The 14,775-nt window shown below is 71.1% G+C and overlaps 1 protein-coding gene across 2 annotated transcripts in view; it reads left to right on the top strand.

The window, feature by feature from the left end:
* The window catches only part of RUFY4 (RUN and FYVE domain containing 4), a 30,531-nt gene extending 16,056 nt beyond the window's left edge, over positions 1-14,475 (top strand). Inside the window, exons 9-12 of one of the 2 annotated variants that reach the window (XM_075001138.1) lie at positions 345-451; positions 1,699-1,845; positions 13,166-13,297; positions 13,917-14,475. In XM_075001138.1, the coding sequence (XP_074857239.1) occupies positions 345-451; positions 1,699-1,845; positions 13,166-13,297; positions 13,917-14,019 (489 nt within the window). In that variant the 3' untranslated portion in view covers positions 14,020-14,475. Of the gene's footprint in view, positions 1-344; positions 456-1,698; positions 1,846-13,165; positions 13,298-13,916 lie in introns of those variants that run through there. The other variant, XM_075001139.1, reaches the window with a different exon arrangement.
* The last annotated feature ends 300 nt before the right edge of the window (positions 14,476-14,775 follow it).

Raw genomic sequence — 14,775 nt, forward strand, 5'->3', positions numbered from 1 at the left:
GGGAGGTGCCTAGGGAGCCCTGACATTGGGTCTTGTAGTTCAGGTGGCTTTTCCCCTCCCTGGTGAGACTACATCTCCCATGATGCACCAGGGCCCCCCCGCAATGCATTATGATGAGCCTGGGGGCTGCGCTGCTGTGCATCGTGGGTGTCGTAGTCTAACTGACTGACTTGGTGTTTCACTTCTAAGGTCTGGTGGCCCTTGTCTGACTTCATCTCCCATGATGCACCAGGGTCCCCCTTCTTGGGGAGAGCTGCTATGGGGCTGGGGTGCATCCTGGGAGACGTAGTCCAGCTGGGGAGCCCAGGCCTGGCCTGGGCTCACATTAGTGCTCTCGCTGCTAGCACCTGAGCGCCCGCCTGGAGCAGGCACTGGGGGAAGCCCAGCAGAAGCAGGAGCTGCTGAAGGCCAAGGAAGAGGAAGTGAAACTCCTGCAGGAGCAGCTGGGCAGGTAGGTGAGTCAGTGGGACGGCCCGGGACTGTGGGTGGGGTGGGAGTGCCCGCGCCCTTGGGACCCCTCAGTGCCCAGCCACTGCCCGAGCTTACCCAGCAGGGCAAGTCAGGCAAGACACCACTGTGGCTTGAGGAGGAGGGGACCAGAACTAGGTCCCATGGGGCCTGGCAAAGGGCGAGGGCAGGAAATCAGCTGGGGGCCGTGCAGCCCCGATGCTGTGGGGATGGGCACCTCAGAACTGCCGACAGCCGGGGCAACTCTTCCGCTTGAAACAAGCTCCCAGACCATCAGCCAATGGGACGAGAGCCCAGCAGCGACTCGCCAACACAACAGCCAATCAGCTGAGAGCCCAATAGCCAAGTCACCAATACACCAGCCAGAGGACAGGCGGTGCAGAGCGGGACGGAGATCCCTGGGCGTCTCTGATTTGGGGACCCCAGGGGCATGGGGGTCCTGCCTGCTCGTGCTTAGAGGCATGGCCAGAGCGAGCTTGCCCCACCCTATGTGACAGAGGACGTGCTCTAGGGGCGCACCGAGAGCTGGGCAGCTCCTCGGCCGATGCCGAGTCATGGCTCGGCACCAGCTGTGGATATGGCCCTTGCATCTGGCGCCTTGGCGGAAGGTGCCGAGTCCAGCGCCCCAGGAACTCCCCCTCGATGCCTGTGTAACTGAAATCCGCCCCCAATAAAGGTCCTGCCTCCTACTGCTCAGGGCCCTGGCCCCTGGTGATCTGCTCGATGGGCTGGAGAAGCCCGGAGGGTAGAACCCGAGCCCAATGGGAGACCGACGTTCTCCAGCCCCCAGGAGCGATGAGGACCACGCCCGGGGCTCCCTGGGCGCTGAGCGCGGCCTCCCAGCGGACAGTGCAGTGCTGCGGGCTGGGATTGTGTCTGCCGGTGGTGCACACTCCCACATGCCTTGGGGCACATAAAATGTATTCCGCACCGGGGTGGAGAAGATTGGGAGGGACCATTGGCACGAACCCCACGTCTGTCTGGCCGTCCGCCCTCCGGGTCCTCCCCTGGCCGCCACGTGGGGACATCACCCTGCCTGGGCCAGCCAGGGAGGTCTCTGGGTTCCCTCCCTGCCGGGCGAGGCGCGAGCTTTGCTGCCTCCTGGCAGCGGTGGCTCAGGACCAGCCGTGCGCTGAGCCCAACCCCGAGGGCTGCCCTGGAGGATCCCGGCATCGCCCCGCCGGCTGCCGGTGGCCAGGGCTCAGCCGTCAGGGCATGTGCTCCCGCCAGGGCCCGGCAGGACGGGGAGCAGCTCCGGCTGGCGCTGCACCGGGCACGCAGGGAGTTGGAGGAGCAGGAGACGACGCACCGAGCGCAGCTGGCTGAGCGGCAGGAGGTCGTCCGCGAGGTGAAGGGCCGGCTGCTGGAGCTGCTCCGGTGAGCGGGTGGGGGCGGGAACGGGCCGGGGGAGGGCGACAGAGCGTAGGCAGCTCCCGGGGTGGGGGCAAAGTCCCACAGCTGCCTGGGCGGAGGGAGCAGCGAGGGGCCGAGGAGGCGCAGCCCCCGTGTTCCAGATTGGTAATTCCAGCCTGAACCTTCCCCCGATCCCGGCCCTGCGCCCCCCAAACACACAGCCCTGCCGGGGCCCCTCGCCGCCCACCCGCAGCCCCCTGTGATCCCAGCCCTGCGCCCCCCAAACACACAGCCCAGCCAGGGCCCCTCGCCGCCCACCCGCAGCCCCCTGTGATCCCAGCCCTGCGCCCCCCAAACACACAGCCCTGCCGGGGCCCCTCGCCGCCCACCCGCAGCCCCCTGTGATCCCAGCCCTGCGCCCCCCAAACACACAGCCCTGCCGGAGCCCCTCGCCGCCCATCCGCAGCCCCCTGTGATCCCAGCCCTGCGCCCCCCAAACACACAGCCCTGCCCCCCCCAAACACACAGCCCTGCCGGAGCCCCTCGCCACCCATCCGCAGCCCCCTGTGATCCCAGCCCTGCGCCCCCCAAACACACAGCCCTGCCGGAGCCCCTCGCCGCCCACCCGCAGCCCCCTGAGATCCCAGCCCTAGATCCCCCAAACACACAGCCCTCCTGGGGCCCCTCGCCCCCCACCCGCACCCCCCTGAGATCCCAGCCCTGCGCCCCCCAAACACACAGCCCTGCCGGAACCGCTCGCCGCCCATCCGCAGCCCCCTGTGATCCCAGCCCTGCGCCCCCCAAACACACAGCCCTGCCGGGGCCCCTTGCCCCCCACCCGCAGCCCCCTGTGATCCCAGCCCTGCGCCCCCCAAACACACAGCCCTGCCGGAGCCCCTCGCCGCCCATCCGCAGCCCCCTGTAATCCCAGCCCTGCGCCCCCCAAACACACAGCCCTGCTGGGGCCCCTCGCCGCCCATCCGCAGCCCCCTGTGATCCCAGCCCTGCGCCCCCCAAACACACAGCCCTGCCGGGGCCCCTCGCCGCCCACCCGCAGCCCCCTGTGATCCCAGCCCTGCGCCCCCCAAACACACAGCCCAGCCAGGGCCCCTCGCCGCCCACGCGCAGCCCCCTGTGATCCCAGCCCTGCGCCCCCCAAACACACAGCCCTGCCGGGGCCCCTCGCCGCCCACCCGCAGCCCCCTGTGATCCCAGCCCTGCGCCCCCCAAACACACAGCCCAGCCAGGGCCCCTCGCCGCCCACCCGCAGCCCCCTGTGATCCCAGCCCTGCGCCCCCCAAACACACAGCCCTGCCGGGGCCCCTCGCCGCCCACCCGCAGCCCCCTGTGATCCCAGCCCTGTACCGCCCAAACACACAGCCCTGCCGGAGCCCCTCGCCGCCCACACCGCAGCCCCCTGTGATCCCAGCCCTGCGCCCCCCAAACACACAGCCCTGCCGGAGCCCCTCGCCGCCCACACCGCAGCCCCCTGTGATCCCAGCCCTGCGCCCCCCAAACACACACCCCTTCCGGAGCCCCTCGCCCCCCACCCGCAGCCCCCTGTGATCCCAGCCCTGCGCCCCCCAAACACACAGCCCTGCCGGAGCCCCTCGCCGCCCACCCGCAGCCCCCTGTGATCCCAGCCCTGCGCCCCCCAAACACACAGCCCTGCCCCCCCCAAACACACAGCCCTGCCGGAGCCCCTCGCCACCCATCCGCAGCCCCCTGTGATCCCAGCCCTGCGCCCCCCAAACACACAGCCCTGCCGGAGCCCCTCGCCGCCCACCCGCAACCCCCTGAGATCCCAGCCCTAGATCCCCCAAACACACAGCCCTCCTGGGGCCCCTCGCCCCCCACCCGCACGCCCCTGAGATCCCAGCCCTGCGCCCCCCAAACACACAGCCCTGCCGGAACCGCTCGCCGCCCATCCGCAGCCCCCTGTGATCCCAGCCCTGCGCCCCCCAAACACACAGCCCTGCCGGGGCCCCTTGCCCCCCACCCGCAGCCCCCTGTGATCCCAGCCCTGCGCCCCCCAAACACACAGCCCTGCCGGAGCCCCTCGCCGCCCATCCGCAGCCCCCTGTGATCCCAGCCCTGCGCCCCCCAAACACACAGCCCAGCCAGGGCCCCTCGCCGCCCACCCGCAGCCCCCTGTGATCCCAGCCCTGCGCCCCCCAAACACACAGCCCTGCCGGGGCCCCTCGCCGCCCACCCGCAGCCCCCTGTGATCCCAGCCCTGCGCCCCCCAAACACACAGCCCAGCCGGGGCCCCTCGCCGCCCACCCGCAGCCCCCTGTGATCCCAGCCCTGCGCCCCCCAAACACACAGCCCTGCCGGGGCCCCTCGCCGCCCACCCGCAGCCCCCTGTGATCCCAGCCCTGCGCCCCCCAAACACACAGCCCTGCCGGAGCCCCTCGCCTCCCACCCGCAGCCCCCTGTGATCCCAGCCCTGCGCCCCCCAAACACACAGCCCTGCCGGAGCCCCTCGCCGCCCACCCGCAGCCCCCTGTGATCCCAGCCCTGCGCCCCCCAAACACACAGCCCTGCCGGAGCCCCTCGCCCCCCACCCGCAGCCCCCTGTGATCCCAGCCCTGCGCCCCCCAAACACACAGCCCTGCCGGAGCCCCTCGCCGCCCACCCGCAGCCCCCTGTGATCCCAGCCCTGCGCCCCCCAAACACACAGCCCTGCCCCCCCCTAACACACAGCCCTGCCGGAGCCCCTCGCCACCCATCCGCAGCCCCCTGTGATCCCAGCCCTGCGCCCCCCAAACACACAGCCCTGCCGGAGCCCCTCGCCGCCCACCCGCAGCCCCCTGAGATCCCAGCCCTAGATCCCCCAAACACACAGCCCTCCTGGGGCCCCTCGCCCCCCACCCGCACCCCCCTGAGATCCCAGCCCTGCGCCCCCCAAACACACAGCCCTGCCGGAACCGCTCGCCGCCCATCCGCAGCCCCCTGTGATCCCAGCCCTGCGCCCCCCAAACACACAGCCCTGCCGGGGCCCCTTGCCCCCCACCCGCAGCCCCCTGTGATCCCAGCCCTGCGCCCCCCAAACACACAGCCCTGCCGGAGCCCCTCGCCGCCCATCCGCAGCCCCCTGTGATCCCAGCCCTGCGCCCCCCAAACACACAGCCCTGCTGGGGCCCCTCGCCGCCCATCCGCAGCCCCCTGTGATCCCAGCCCTGCACCCCCCAAACACACAGCCCTGCCGGGGCCCCTCGCCGCCCACCCGCAGCCCCCTGTGATCCCAGCCCTGCGCCCCCCAAACACACAGCCCTGCCGGAGCCCCTCGCCGCCCACCCGCAGCCCCCTGTGATCCCAGCCCTGCGCCCCCCAAACACACAGCCCTGCCGGAGCCCCTCGCCCCCCACCCGCAGCCCCCTGTGATCCCAGCCCTGCGCCCCCCAAACACACAGCCCTGCCGGAGCCCCTCGCCGCCCACCCGCAGCCCCCTGTGATCCCAGCCCTGCGCCCCCCAAACACACAGCCCTGCCCCCCCCAAACACACAGCCCTGCCGGAGCCCCTCGCCACCCATCCGCAGCCCCCTGTGATCCCAGCCCTGCGCCCCCCAAACACACAGCCCTGCCGGAGCCCCTCGCCGCCCACCCGCAGCCCCCTGAGATCCCAGCCCTAGATCCCCCAAACACACAGCCCTCCTGGGGCCCCTCGCCCCCCACCCGCACCCCCCTGAGATCCCAGCCCTGCGCCCCCCAAACACACAGCCCTGCCGGAACCGCTCGCCGCCCATCCGCAGCCCCCTGTGATCCCAGCCCTGCGCCCCCCAAACACACAGCCCTGCCGGGGCCCCTTGCCCCCCACCCGCAGCCCCCTGTGATCCCAGCCCTGCGCCCCCCAAACACACAGCCCTGCCGGAGCCCCTCGCCGCCCATCCGCAGCCCCCTGTGATCCCAGCCCTGCGCCCCCCAAACACACAGCCCTGCTGGGGCCCCTCGCCGCCCATCCGCAGCCCCCTGTGATCCCAGCCCTGCGCCCCCCAAACACACAGCCCTGCCGGGGCCCCTCGCCACCCACCCGCAGCCCCCTGTGATCCCAGCCCTGCGCCCCCCAAACACACAGCCCTGCCGGGGCCCCTCACCCCCCACCCGCAGCCCCCTGTGATCCCAGCCCTGCGCCCCCCAAACACACAGCCCTGCCGGGGCCCCTCACCCCCCACCCGCAGCCCCCTATGATCCCAGCCCTAGATCCCCCAAAACACACAGCCCTGCCGGGGCCCCTCGCCCCCCACCCGCAGCCCCCTATGATCCCAGCCCTAGATCCCCCAAACACACAGCCCTGCCGGGGCCCCTCGCCGCCCATCCGCAGCCCCCTGTGATCCCAGTCCTGTGCCCCCCAAACACACAGCCCTGCCGGGGCCCCTCGCCGCCCATCCGCAGCCCCTTGTGATCCCAGCCCTGCGCCCCCCAAACACACGGCCCTGCTGGGGCCCCTCGCCGCCCATCCGCACCCCCCTGAGATCCCAGCCCTGCGCCCCCGAAACACACAGCCCTGCCGGAACCGCTCGCCGCCCATCCGCAGCCCCCTGTGATCCCAGCCCTGCGCCCCCCAAACACACAGCCCTGCCGGGGCCCCTTGCCCCCCACCCGCAGCCCCCTGTGATCCCAGCCCTGCGCCCCCCAAACACACAGCCCTGCCGGAGCCCCTCGCCGCCCATCCGCAGCCCCCTGTGATCCCAGCCCTGCGCCCCCCAAACACACAGCCCTGCCGGGGCCCCTCGCCGCCCATCCGCAGCCCCCTGTGATCCCAGCCCTGCGCCCCCCAAACACACAGCCCTGCCGGGGCCCCTCGCCGCCCACCCGCAGCCCCCTGTGATCCCAGCCCTGCGCCCCCCAAACACACAGCCCTGCCGGGGCCCCTCACCCCCCACCCGCAGCCCCCTGTGATCCCAGCCCTGCGCCCCCCAAACACACAGCCCTGCCGGGGCCCCTCACCCCCCACCCGCAGCCCCCTATGATCCCAGCCCTAGATCCCCCAAACACACAGCCCTGCCGGGGCCCCTCGCCCCCCACCCGCAGCCCCCTATGATCCCAGCCCTAGATCCCCCAAACACACAGCCCTGCCGGGGCCCCTTGCCGCCCATCCGCAGCCCCCTGTGATCCCAGTCCTGTGCCCCCCAAACACACAGCCCTGCCGGGGCCCCTCGCCGCCCATCCGCAGCCCCTTGTGATCCCAGCCCTGCGCCCCCCAAACACACAGCCCTGCCGGGGCCCCCAAACACACAGCCCTGCCGGGGCCCCTCGCCGCCCATCCGCAGCCCCCTGAGATCCCAGCCCTGCGCCCCCCAAACACACAGCCCTGCCGGGGCCCCTCGCCGCCCACCCGCAGCCCCCTGAGATCCCAGCCCTGCGCCCCCCAAACACACAGCCCTGCCGGGGCCCCTCGCCGCCCACCCGCAGCCCCCTGAGATCCCAGCCCTGCGCCCCCCAAACACACAGCCCTGCCGGGGCCCCTCGCCGCCCACCCACAGCCCCCTGTGATCCCAGCCCTGCGCCCCCCAAACACACAGCCCTGCCGGGGCCCCTCGCCGCCCACCCGCAGCCCCCTGAGATCCCAGCCCTGCGCCCCCCAAACACACAGCCCTGCCGGGGCCCCTCGCCGCCCACCCGCAGCCCCCTGTGATCCCAGCCCTGCTCCCCCCAAACACACAGCCCAGCCAGGGCCCCTCGCCGCCCACCCGCAGCCCCCTGTGATCCCAGCCCTGCGCCCCCCAAACACACAGCCCTGCCGGGGCCCCTCGCCGCCCACCCGCAGCCCCCTGTGATCCCAGCCCTGCGCCCCCCAAACACACAGCCCAGCCAGGGCCCCTCGCCGCCCACCCGCAGCCCCCTGTGATCCCAGCCCTGCGCCCCCCAAACACACAGCCCTGCCGCGGCCCCTCGCCGCCCACCCGCAGCCCCCTGTGATCCCAGCCCTGCGCCCCCCAAACACACAGCCCTGCCGGGGCCCCTCGCCGCCCACCCGCAGCCCCCTGTGATCCCAGCCCTGCGCCCCCCAAACACACAGCCCTGCCGGAGCCCCTCGCCGCCCACCCGCAGCCCCCTGTGATCCCAGCCCTGCGCCCCCCAAACACACAGCCCTGCCGGAGCCCCTCGCCGCCCACCCGCAGCCCCCTGTGATCCCAGCCCTGTGCCCCCCAAACACACAGCCCTGCCGGAGCCCCTCGCCCCCCACCCGCAGCCCCCTGTGATCCCAGCCCTGCGCCCCCCAAACACACAGCCCTGCCGGAGCCCCTCGCCGCCCACCCGCAGCCCCCTGTGATCCCAGCCCTGCGCCCCCCAAACACACAGCCCTGCCCCCCCCAAACACACAGCCCTGCCGGAGCCCCTCGCCACCCATCCGCAGCCCCCTGTGATCCCAGCCCTGCGCCCCCCAAACACACAGCCCTGCCGGAGCCCCTCGCCGCCCACCCGCAGCCCCCTGAGATCCCAGCCCTAGATCCCCCAAACACACAGCCCTCCTGGGGCCCCTCGCCCCCCACCCGCACCCCCCTGAGATCCCAGCCCTGCGCCCCCCAAACACACAGCCCTGCCGGAACCGCTCGCCGCCCATCCGCAGCCCCCTGTGATCCCAGCCCTGCGCCCCCCAAACACACAGCCCTGCCGGGGCCCCTCACCCCCCACCCGCAGCCCCCTGTGATCCCAGCCCTGCGCCCCCCAAACACACAGCCCTGCCAGGGCCCCTCGCCCCCCACCCGCAGCCCCCTATGATCCCAGCCCTAGATCCCCCAAACACACAGCCCTGCCGGGGCCCCTCGCCGCCCATCCGCAGCCCCCTGTGATCCCAGTCCTGTGCCCCCCAAACACACAGCCCTGCCGGAGCCCCTCGCCACCCATCCGCAGCCCCCTGTGATCCCAGCCCTGCGCCCCCCAAACACACAGCCCTGCCGGAGCCCCTCGCCACCCACCCGCAGCCCCCTGAGATCCCAGCCCTAGATCCCCCAAACACACAGCCCTCCTGGGGCCCCTCGCCCCCCACCCGCACCCCCCTGAGATCCCAGCCCTGCGCCCCCCAAACACACAGCCCTGCCGGAACCGCTCGCCGCCCATCCGCAGCCCCCTGTGATCCCAGCCCTGCGCCCCCCAAACACACAGCCCTGCCGGGGCCCCTTGCCCCCCACCCGCAGCCCCCTGTGATCCCAGCCCTGCGCCCCCCAAACACACAGCCCTGCCGGAGCCCCTCGCCGCCCATCCGCAGCCCCCTGTGATCCCAGCCCTGCGCCCCCCAAACACACAGCCCTGCCGGGGCCCCTCGCCGCCCATCCGCAGCCCCCTGTGATCCCAGCCCTGCGCCCCCCAAACACACAGCCCTGCCGGGGCCCCTCGCCGCCCACCCGCAGCCCCCTGTGATCCCAGCCCTGCGCCCCCCAAACACACAGCCCTGCCGGGGCCCCTCACCCCCCACCCGCAGCCCCCTGTGATCCCAGCCCTGCGCCCCCCAAACACACAGCCCTGCCGGGGCCCCTCACCCCCCACCCGCAGCCCCCTATGATCCCAGCCCTACATCCCCCAAACACACAGCCCTGCCAGGGCCCCTCGCCCCCCACCCGCAGCCCCCTATGATCCCAGCCCTAGATCCCCCAAACACACAGCCCTGCCGGGGCCCCTCGCCGCCCATCCGCAGCCCCCTGTGATCCCAGTCCTGTGCCCCCCAAACACACAGCCCTGCCGGGGCCCCTCGCCGCCCATCCGCAGCCCCTTGTGATCCCAGCCCTGCGCCCCCCAAACACACGGCCCTGCTGGGGCCCCTCGCCGCCCATCCGCACCCCCCTGAGATCCCAGCCCTGCGCCCCCCAAACACACAGCCCTGCCGGAACCGCTCGCCGCCCATCCGCAGCCCCCTGTGATCCCAGCCCTGCGCCCCCCAAACACACAGCCCTGCCGGGGCCCCTTGCCCCCCACCCGCAGCCCCCTGTGATCCCAGCCCTGCGCCCCCCAAACACACAGCCCTGCCGGAGCCCCTCGCCGCCCATCCGCAGCCCCCTGTGATCCCAGCCCTGCGCCCCCCAAACACACAGCCCTGCCGGGGCCCCTCGCCGCCCATCCGCAGCCCCCTGTGATCCCAGCCCTGCGCCCCCCAAACACACAGCCCTGCCGGGGCCCCTCGCCGCCCACCCGCAGCCCCCTGTGATCCCAGCCCTGCGCCCCCCAAACACACAGCCCTGCCGCGGCCCCTCACCCCCCACCCGCAGCCCCCTATGATCCCAGCCCTAGATCCCCCAAACACACAGCCCTGCCGGGGCCCCTCGCCCCCCACCTGCAGCCCCCTATGATCCCAGCCCTAGATCCCCCAAACACACAGCCCTGCCGGGGCCCCTCGCCGCCCATCCGCAGCCCCCTGTGATCCCAGCCCTGCGCCCCCCAAACACACAGCCCTGCTGGGGCCCCTCACCCCCCACCCGCAGCCTCCTGTGATCCCAGCCCTGCGCCCCCCAAACACACAGCCCTGCCGAGGACCCTTGCCCCCCACCCACAGCCTCCTATGATTCCAGTCCTAGATCCCCCAAACACACAGCCCTGCTGGGGCCCTTCACCCCCCACCCGCAGCCTCCTGTGATCCCAGCCCTGTGCCCCTCAAACACACAGCCCTGCTGGGGCCCCTTGCCCCTCACCCGCAGCCCCCTGTGATCCCAGCCCTAGATCCCCCAAGCACACAGCTCTGCTGGGGCCCCTTGTCCCCCACCCACAGCCTCCTGTGATTCCAGCCCTAGATCCTCCAAACACACAGCTCTGCCGGGGCCCATCGCCCCCCACCCGCAGCCCCCTGTGATCCCAGCTCCAGACCCCCAAACACACAGCCCTGCCGGGGCCCCTCACCCCTCACCCGCAGCCCCCTGTGATCCCAGTCCCAGGCCCCCAAACACACAGCCCTGCCAGTGCCCCTCACTCTCCACCCGCAGCCCCTGCCAGCCCAGCCCTGGGTGCCCCGAACACAGATCTGAGCCCCCCCCCAAAAACACAGCCCTGCTGGTGCCCCTCACTCCCCACCCGCAGCCCCTGCCAGCCCAGCCCAGCCCAGCCCTGGGCCCCCCAAACACACAGCACAAGCTGCCTGGGCTGTAGGTGGTTCTGTGATGTCCCCAAAGGGGACCTGGGCTTCAGAGCCTGGCGCTGCTTTCCACTGGGCAGCAGAGGGAGCTGGCACCCAGCAGGGCTGGACCTCGGCCCCAGGCCGCTCCTGACACCTCCCAGTCCAGGCTGCCGAGCTGCCTTTCGAGCCGCTCCGACCCTCGGCTGCAGCTGCGGGTGCTGGGCCGGGGCACTGAGCCCGACGGAGCTCAGGGCAGGTGGGAACGGCCCCAGGGCGCCACAGGAGTCCCTCCAGCCCCGTCCTGGCACTGGGTGTCCAAGCTGCTGCTCCCGAGGGAACGTGACTAGCGGCACCTCCGGGGTTGTGCCACATCCTCGGGCGCTGGCAGCCGTGTGTTGGCAGCGCTCGGGTCGGGCTGAGCCCCGCGGCCCAGCACCGCTCCCTGCAGCCGGAGGGTCACAGCCGTTTGAAAAGGCCAATGCTCGGGCGAGCCGGCCTGGGCCATCCTGCGATGGACCCTGCAGCAGGGGCCGCGTCCCTGCCTGGCTGGGCTAACGGCCACTGGGGAAGCAAACCAGGCGCTTTTTGGACCCCGTTCTACCTCCCAGCACACCCGGTGGGATTCCAGGGGCTGACTGGGCCTGAGAGCAGCTCCCTCCTGCTTGTTTTAACCCTCCTTTTAACCCACGTGCTGTAGGACAGGGATAATTCCTCCTTCCTTCTTCCTCTGCCCCAGCCCGGAGTCGTCTCTTCCCCGAGCTGAGCAGCCCCAGAGCGTGAGGTGTCTCCCCCGCTCCCTTAGCCCTTTTCGCTGCTCCCCTCTGCGTCTTTGCCAACACCCCGCAACTTTTCTTGCCATGGGGCCACCAGAACGGCACGTGGGATTGAAGGCACAGCCTCCCGGGGATTTAAATGGAGGCAATACAACGTTTTCTGCCTCGTTCCTCTCCCTGCACTAATCCAGGTTGAACATCTCTCATCCGGCACCCTTGGGACCTGGCCGGTGCCGGGCGAGAAACCATGCCAGACGATGAGAAGTAATATTGTCCGGCCCATTACCAGCACGTCCACGGCTCACTGGGCTCTGGGGAGACTTTTGGGGTAAATTACAGTTAAATAACAGCACAGAGCTCTGGGAGCCAGGGCTGCGGGCTGGAAACAAACATTATGGGGCTGTGGGAAACTTGGCCACACCCTAAAACGCGGTCGTCCAGCTGACTCAAATCACACCGGATTACAGACGTCGCCGGGTGAGAGAGGGTCAGCCTGTCGCCCCTAACGCTGGGTTTGCTTTTCTGACTTCTGCTGCCGTGCTGGGTGTTTCCCGAGAACGGTCCCCGGTGCCTCCCAGATCCCTGACGCGAGTGGTAGCCGCTCACTTCGACCCCCATCCCCGTTCTGCGTGCGGGGCTGTGCGTTTGTGATGGGGTTCAGGGGTCCCTCTGCACTGCACCCTGTCCGCTGGCAGGAGTGACTCTCACTCAGCAGGTACAACAGGAGGTTTATTAGGCAACAGATGCCCAGTTTCTCACAGAAGTGTCAGTACAGCAGTCAGAGACAGTCCTTCCAACCCGTCCTGGCGAGGAGACCCCGAGGGGTGCCCCTCTGGGGTGTAGCTTCCCCCCTCCTCAGGCTGGCTGCCTTCCAGCTCTCTCTTCCCCCAGCCTCTAACTGCCGCCCCCGATTCAAAAACCCAGCTCAGCTCCTCCCTGCTCTTTGTTCAGGGCAGAGGTGTTACCTGCCAGTTGTAGCCCCAGGGTCATCCTTAGCCGCTGGGAGCTGCTGCTTGCCTCTCATATCCAGCCTGACTCACACATGCACTCCCCCCACCCCATCACAGCGTTGCTGGCCAGCGTCGATAGTGGGGGTGTGGGGCCAGGCACTCGCCTGGGACGCAGCGCTGGGGGTCTCACGCCCGCAGGCCAGCTGTGGTGGGCGAGTCGGCCGTTTGCGGGTGGTCGTGGTGATGCTGCTGGCAGCTGGAGCCGTTGGGTAAAGCACCTCCACAGAGGATGTCTGACGGCTGCCCCACGGACCTGGTCATGACCTCCCCACAGCCTGGAGCCCTGCAGCCCCTGGGCCAGCCTGCCGGGGGGCTGCAATTCCGGTTGCAGACCCCACCCCAGTGGTTGTGGGAGGGGGCGGGCAGGTCACAGGGGTCCCCTGGGCTGGGGAGGGAGCTGCAAAGGCTGGTGGGGGGCCCAGCCCTGGGACAGGGTTGGGGTAGCAGTGGGGGCAGGGCTGGTCTGGCGGTGCCCTAGAAGGGAGCGACAGACCCTCTCCCCTGTCCCGCCCCAGGGAGAAGGACGCCTTGTGGCAGAAGACGGAGGGCATCAACCCCCAAGCCCCCGGCCCTACGCCCCCGGGCCCCGGTCTCTGCGCTCGCTGCTGCCAGGGCTTCGGCCTTCTCTCCCGCAGGCACCAGTGCAGGTAAGGGGCCATGGCCACAAGACGGGGGGCGGGGGCGGAGCGTGTGCCAAGGCACCTGGCCGTGGGCCTGTGTCGGTATTGCCCTGCCCCCTGCACAGCCCTGCCCCATAGCACTGGGGGGCTCCCTTGCCTGGCTCTGCCCGATAGTGCTGGGGGGCTCCCCTGTCCAGCCCTGCCCCATAGCACTGGGGGCTCCCCTGCCCAGTTCTGCCCCATAGCACTGGGGGGACTCTGCTGCCCAGTCATGCCCCATAGCGCTGGGGGGGGCTCCCCTGCACAACCCTGCCCCATAGTGCTGGGGGGCTCCCCTGTCCAGTCCTGCCCCATAGTGCTGGGGGGCTCCCCTGCCCAGTTCTGCCCCATAGCACTGGGGGCTCCCCTGTCCAGTCCTGCCCCATAGCGCTGGGGGGCTCCCCTGCCCACTTCTGCCCCATAGCACTCACAGGATCCCTTGGCCCATAGCGCAGGGGGGGCTCCCCTGCCCAGTTCTGCCCCATAGCGCTGGGGGGCTCTCTGTTCCTCCTTCCCGGGCTCAGGCAGCTGGTGGAAGTGGGTGCTGGGCTGGTCTCCAGGGGCGAGGGGGCCACAGGCTGTGTCTCCTGCCCGGCTCTCTCCGCAGGCTGTGCCAGGGTGCCGTGTGCCAGGCCTGCTCGGTGGAGAGCGGCCGGCGGGAACGCTGCTGTCTGCTCTGCTGGCAGAAGAGGAATTTCAAGGGTACCTGAGCGGAGCCTCCGTCAGCCTCCCGGCACCGGCCAGCCTCTCCGCGTGGGACCTACCTGTGCCCCACGCTGGCAGCGGCGCCCCAGCAACAGTCCTGGCCTGGGACCAGCACCCACACAGCGCAGCAGCCGGCAGTTCTGCCCCCGCAGCCTCCTTCTGTCCAGGCCCTCCAGTCCTGGAGCCTCCTGGGAATGACCGGCAGGCGGGTGTGCTTTACCCCCGGCTAGTGGCTGCCCCCTCCCCCCCCAGGATAACAACCTACTGCTGCTAACCAGGTGTTCAAGGGCTGCAGGTGTGTCGTGGTGCTGAAGGTCCCCGGTTTGGAGCTGGCTAACGGCCCACAAAGAGGCTCCGGCCCTGGACTCATGGCACGAGCTGGGCTGCAGGTGAAGGTCTCTGATCCATGGGGAAAGGGGCCTGGCCCCACAGGGGTTCCATGGTGCAATTACACTCAGCAAAGCTGCTCTCCGCATGTCGTCTCGTGATGGTTCCAGGCCCGGTTTGCTCCTTGTCCCAGGAACGCCGAAGGGGCGCCCAGGCCGGCTGTGTGTCGTAGGGAGCCCCAGGCCCTGTGTCGAGCCAAGAGGGGTCTCAGCACCCTGGGGCCCAGCTTCCTGCAGCTGCAGCGGTGGGGCGGCTCTCCTGCACCCCGGGGCTGGCGCTGCAGGGCTGCCAGGCCAGGGAGCGGGGGCTGGCTGTGATTGACGGGCAGGGGCGGCTCAGCACCAAGTCACGGCTGACGCCTGGCGTGCTGGGAG

Source organism: Carettochelys insculpta, chromosome 8, assembly GCF_033958435.1.
Source record: "Carettochelys insculpta isolate YL-2023 chromosome 8, ASM3395843v1, whole genome shotgun sequence".
NCBI lineage: Eukaryota > Metazoa > Chordata > Testudines > Carettochelyidae > Carettochelys > Carettochelys insculpta.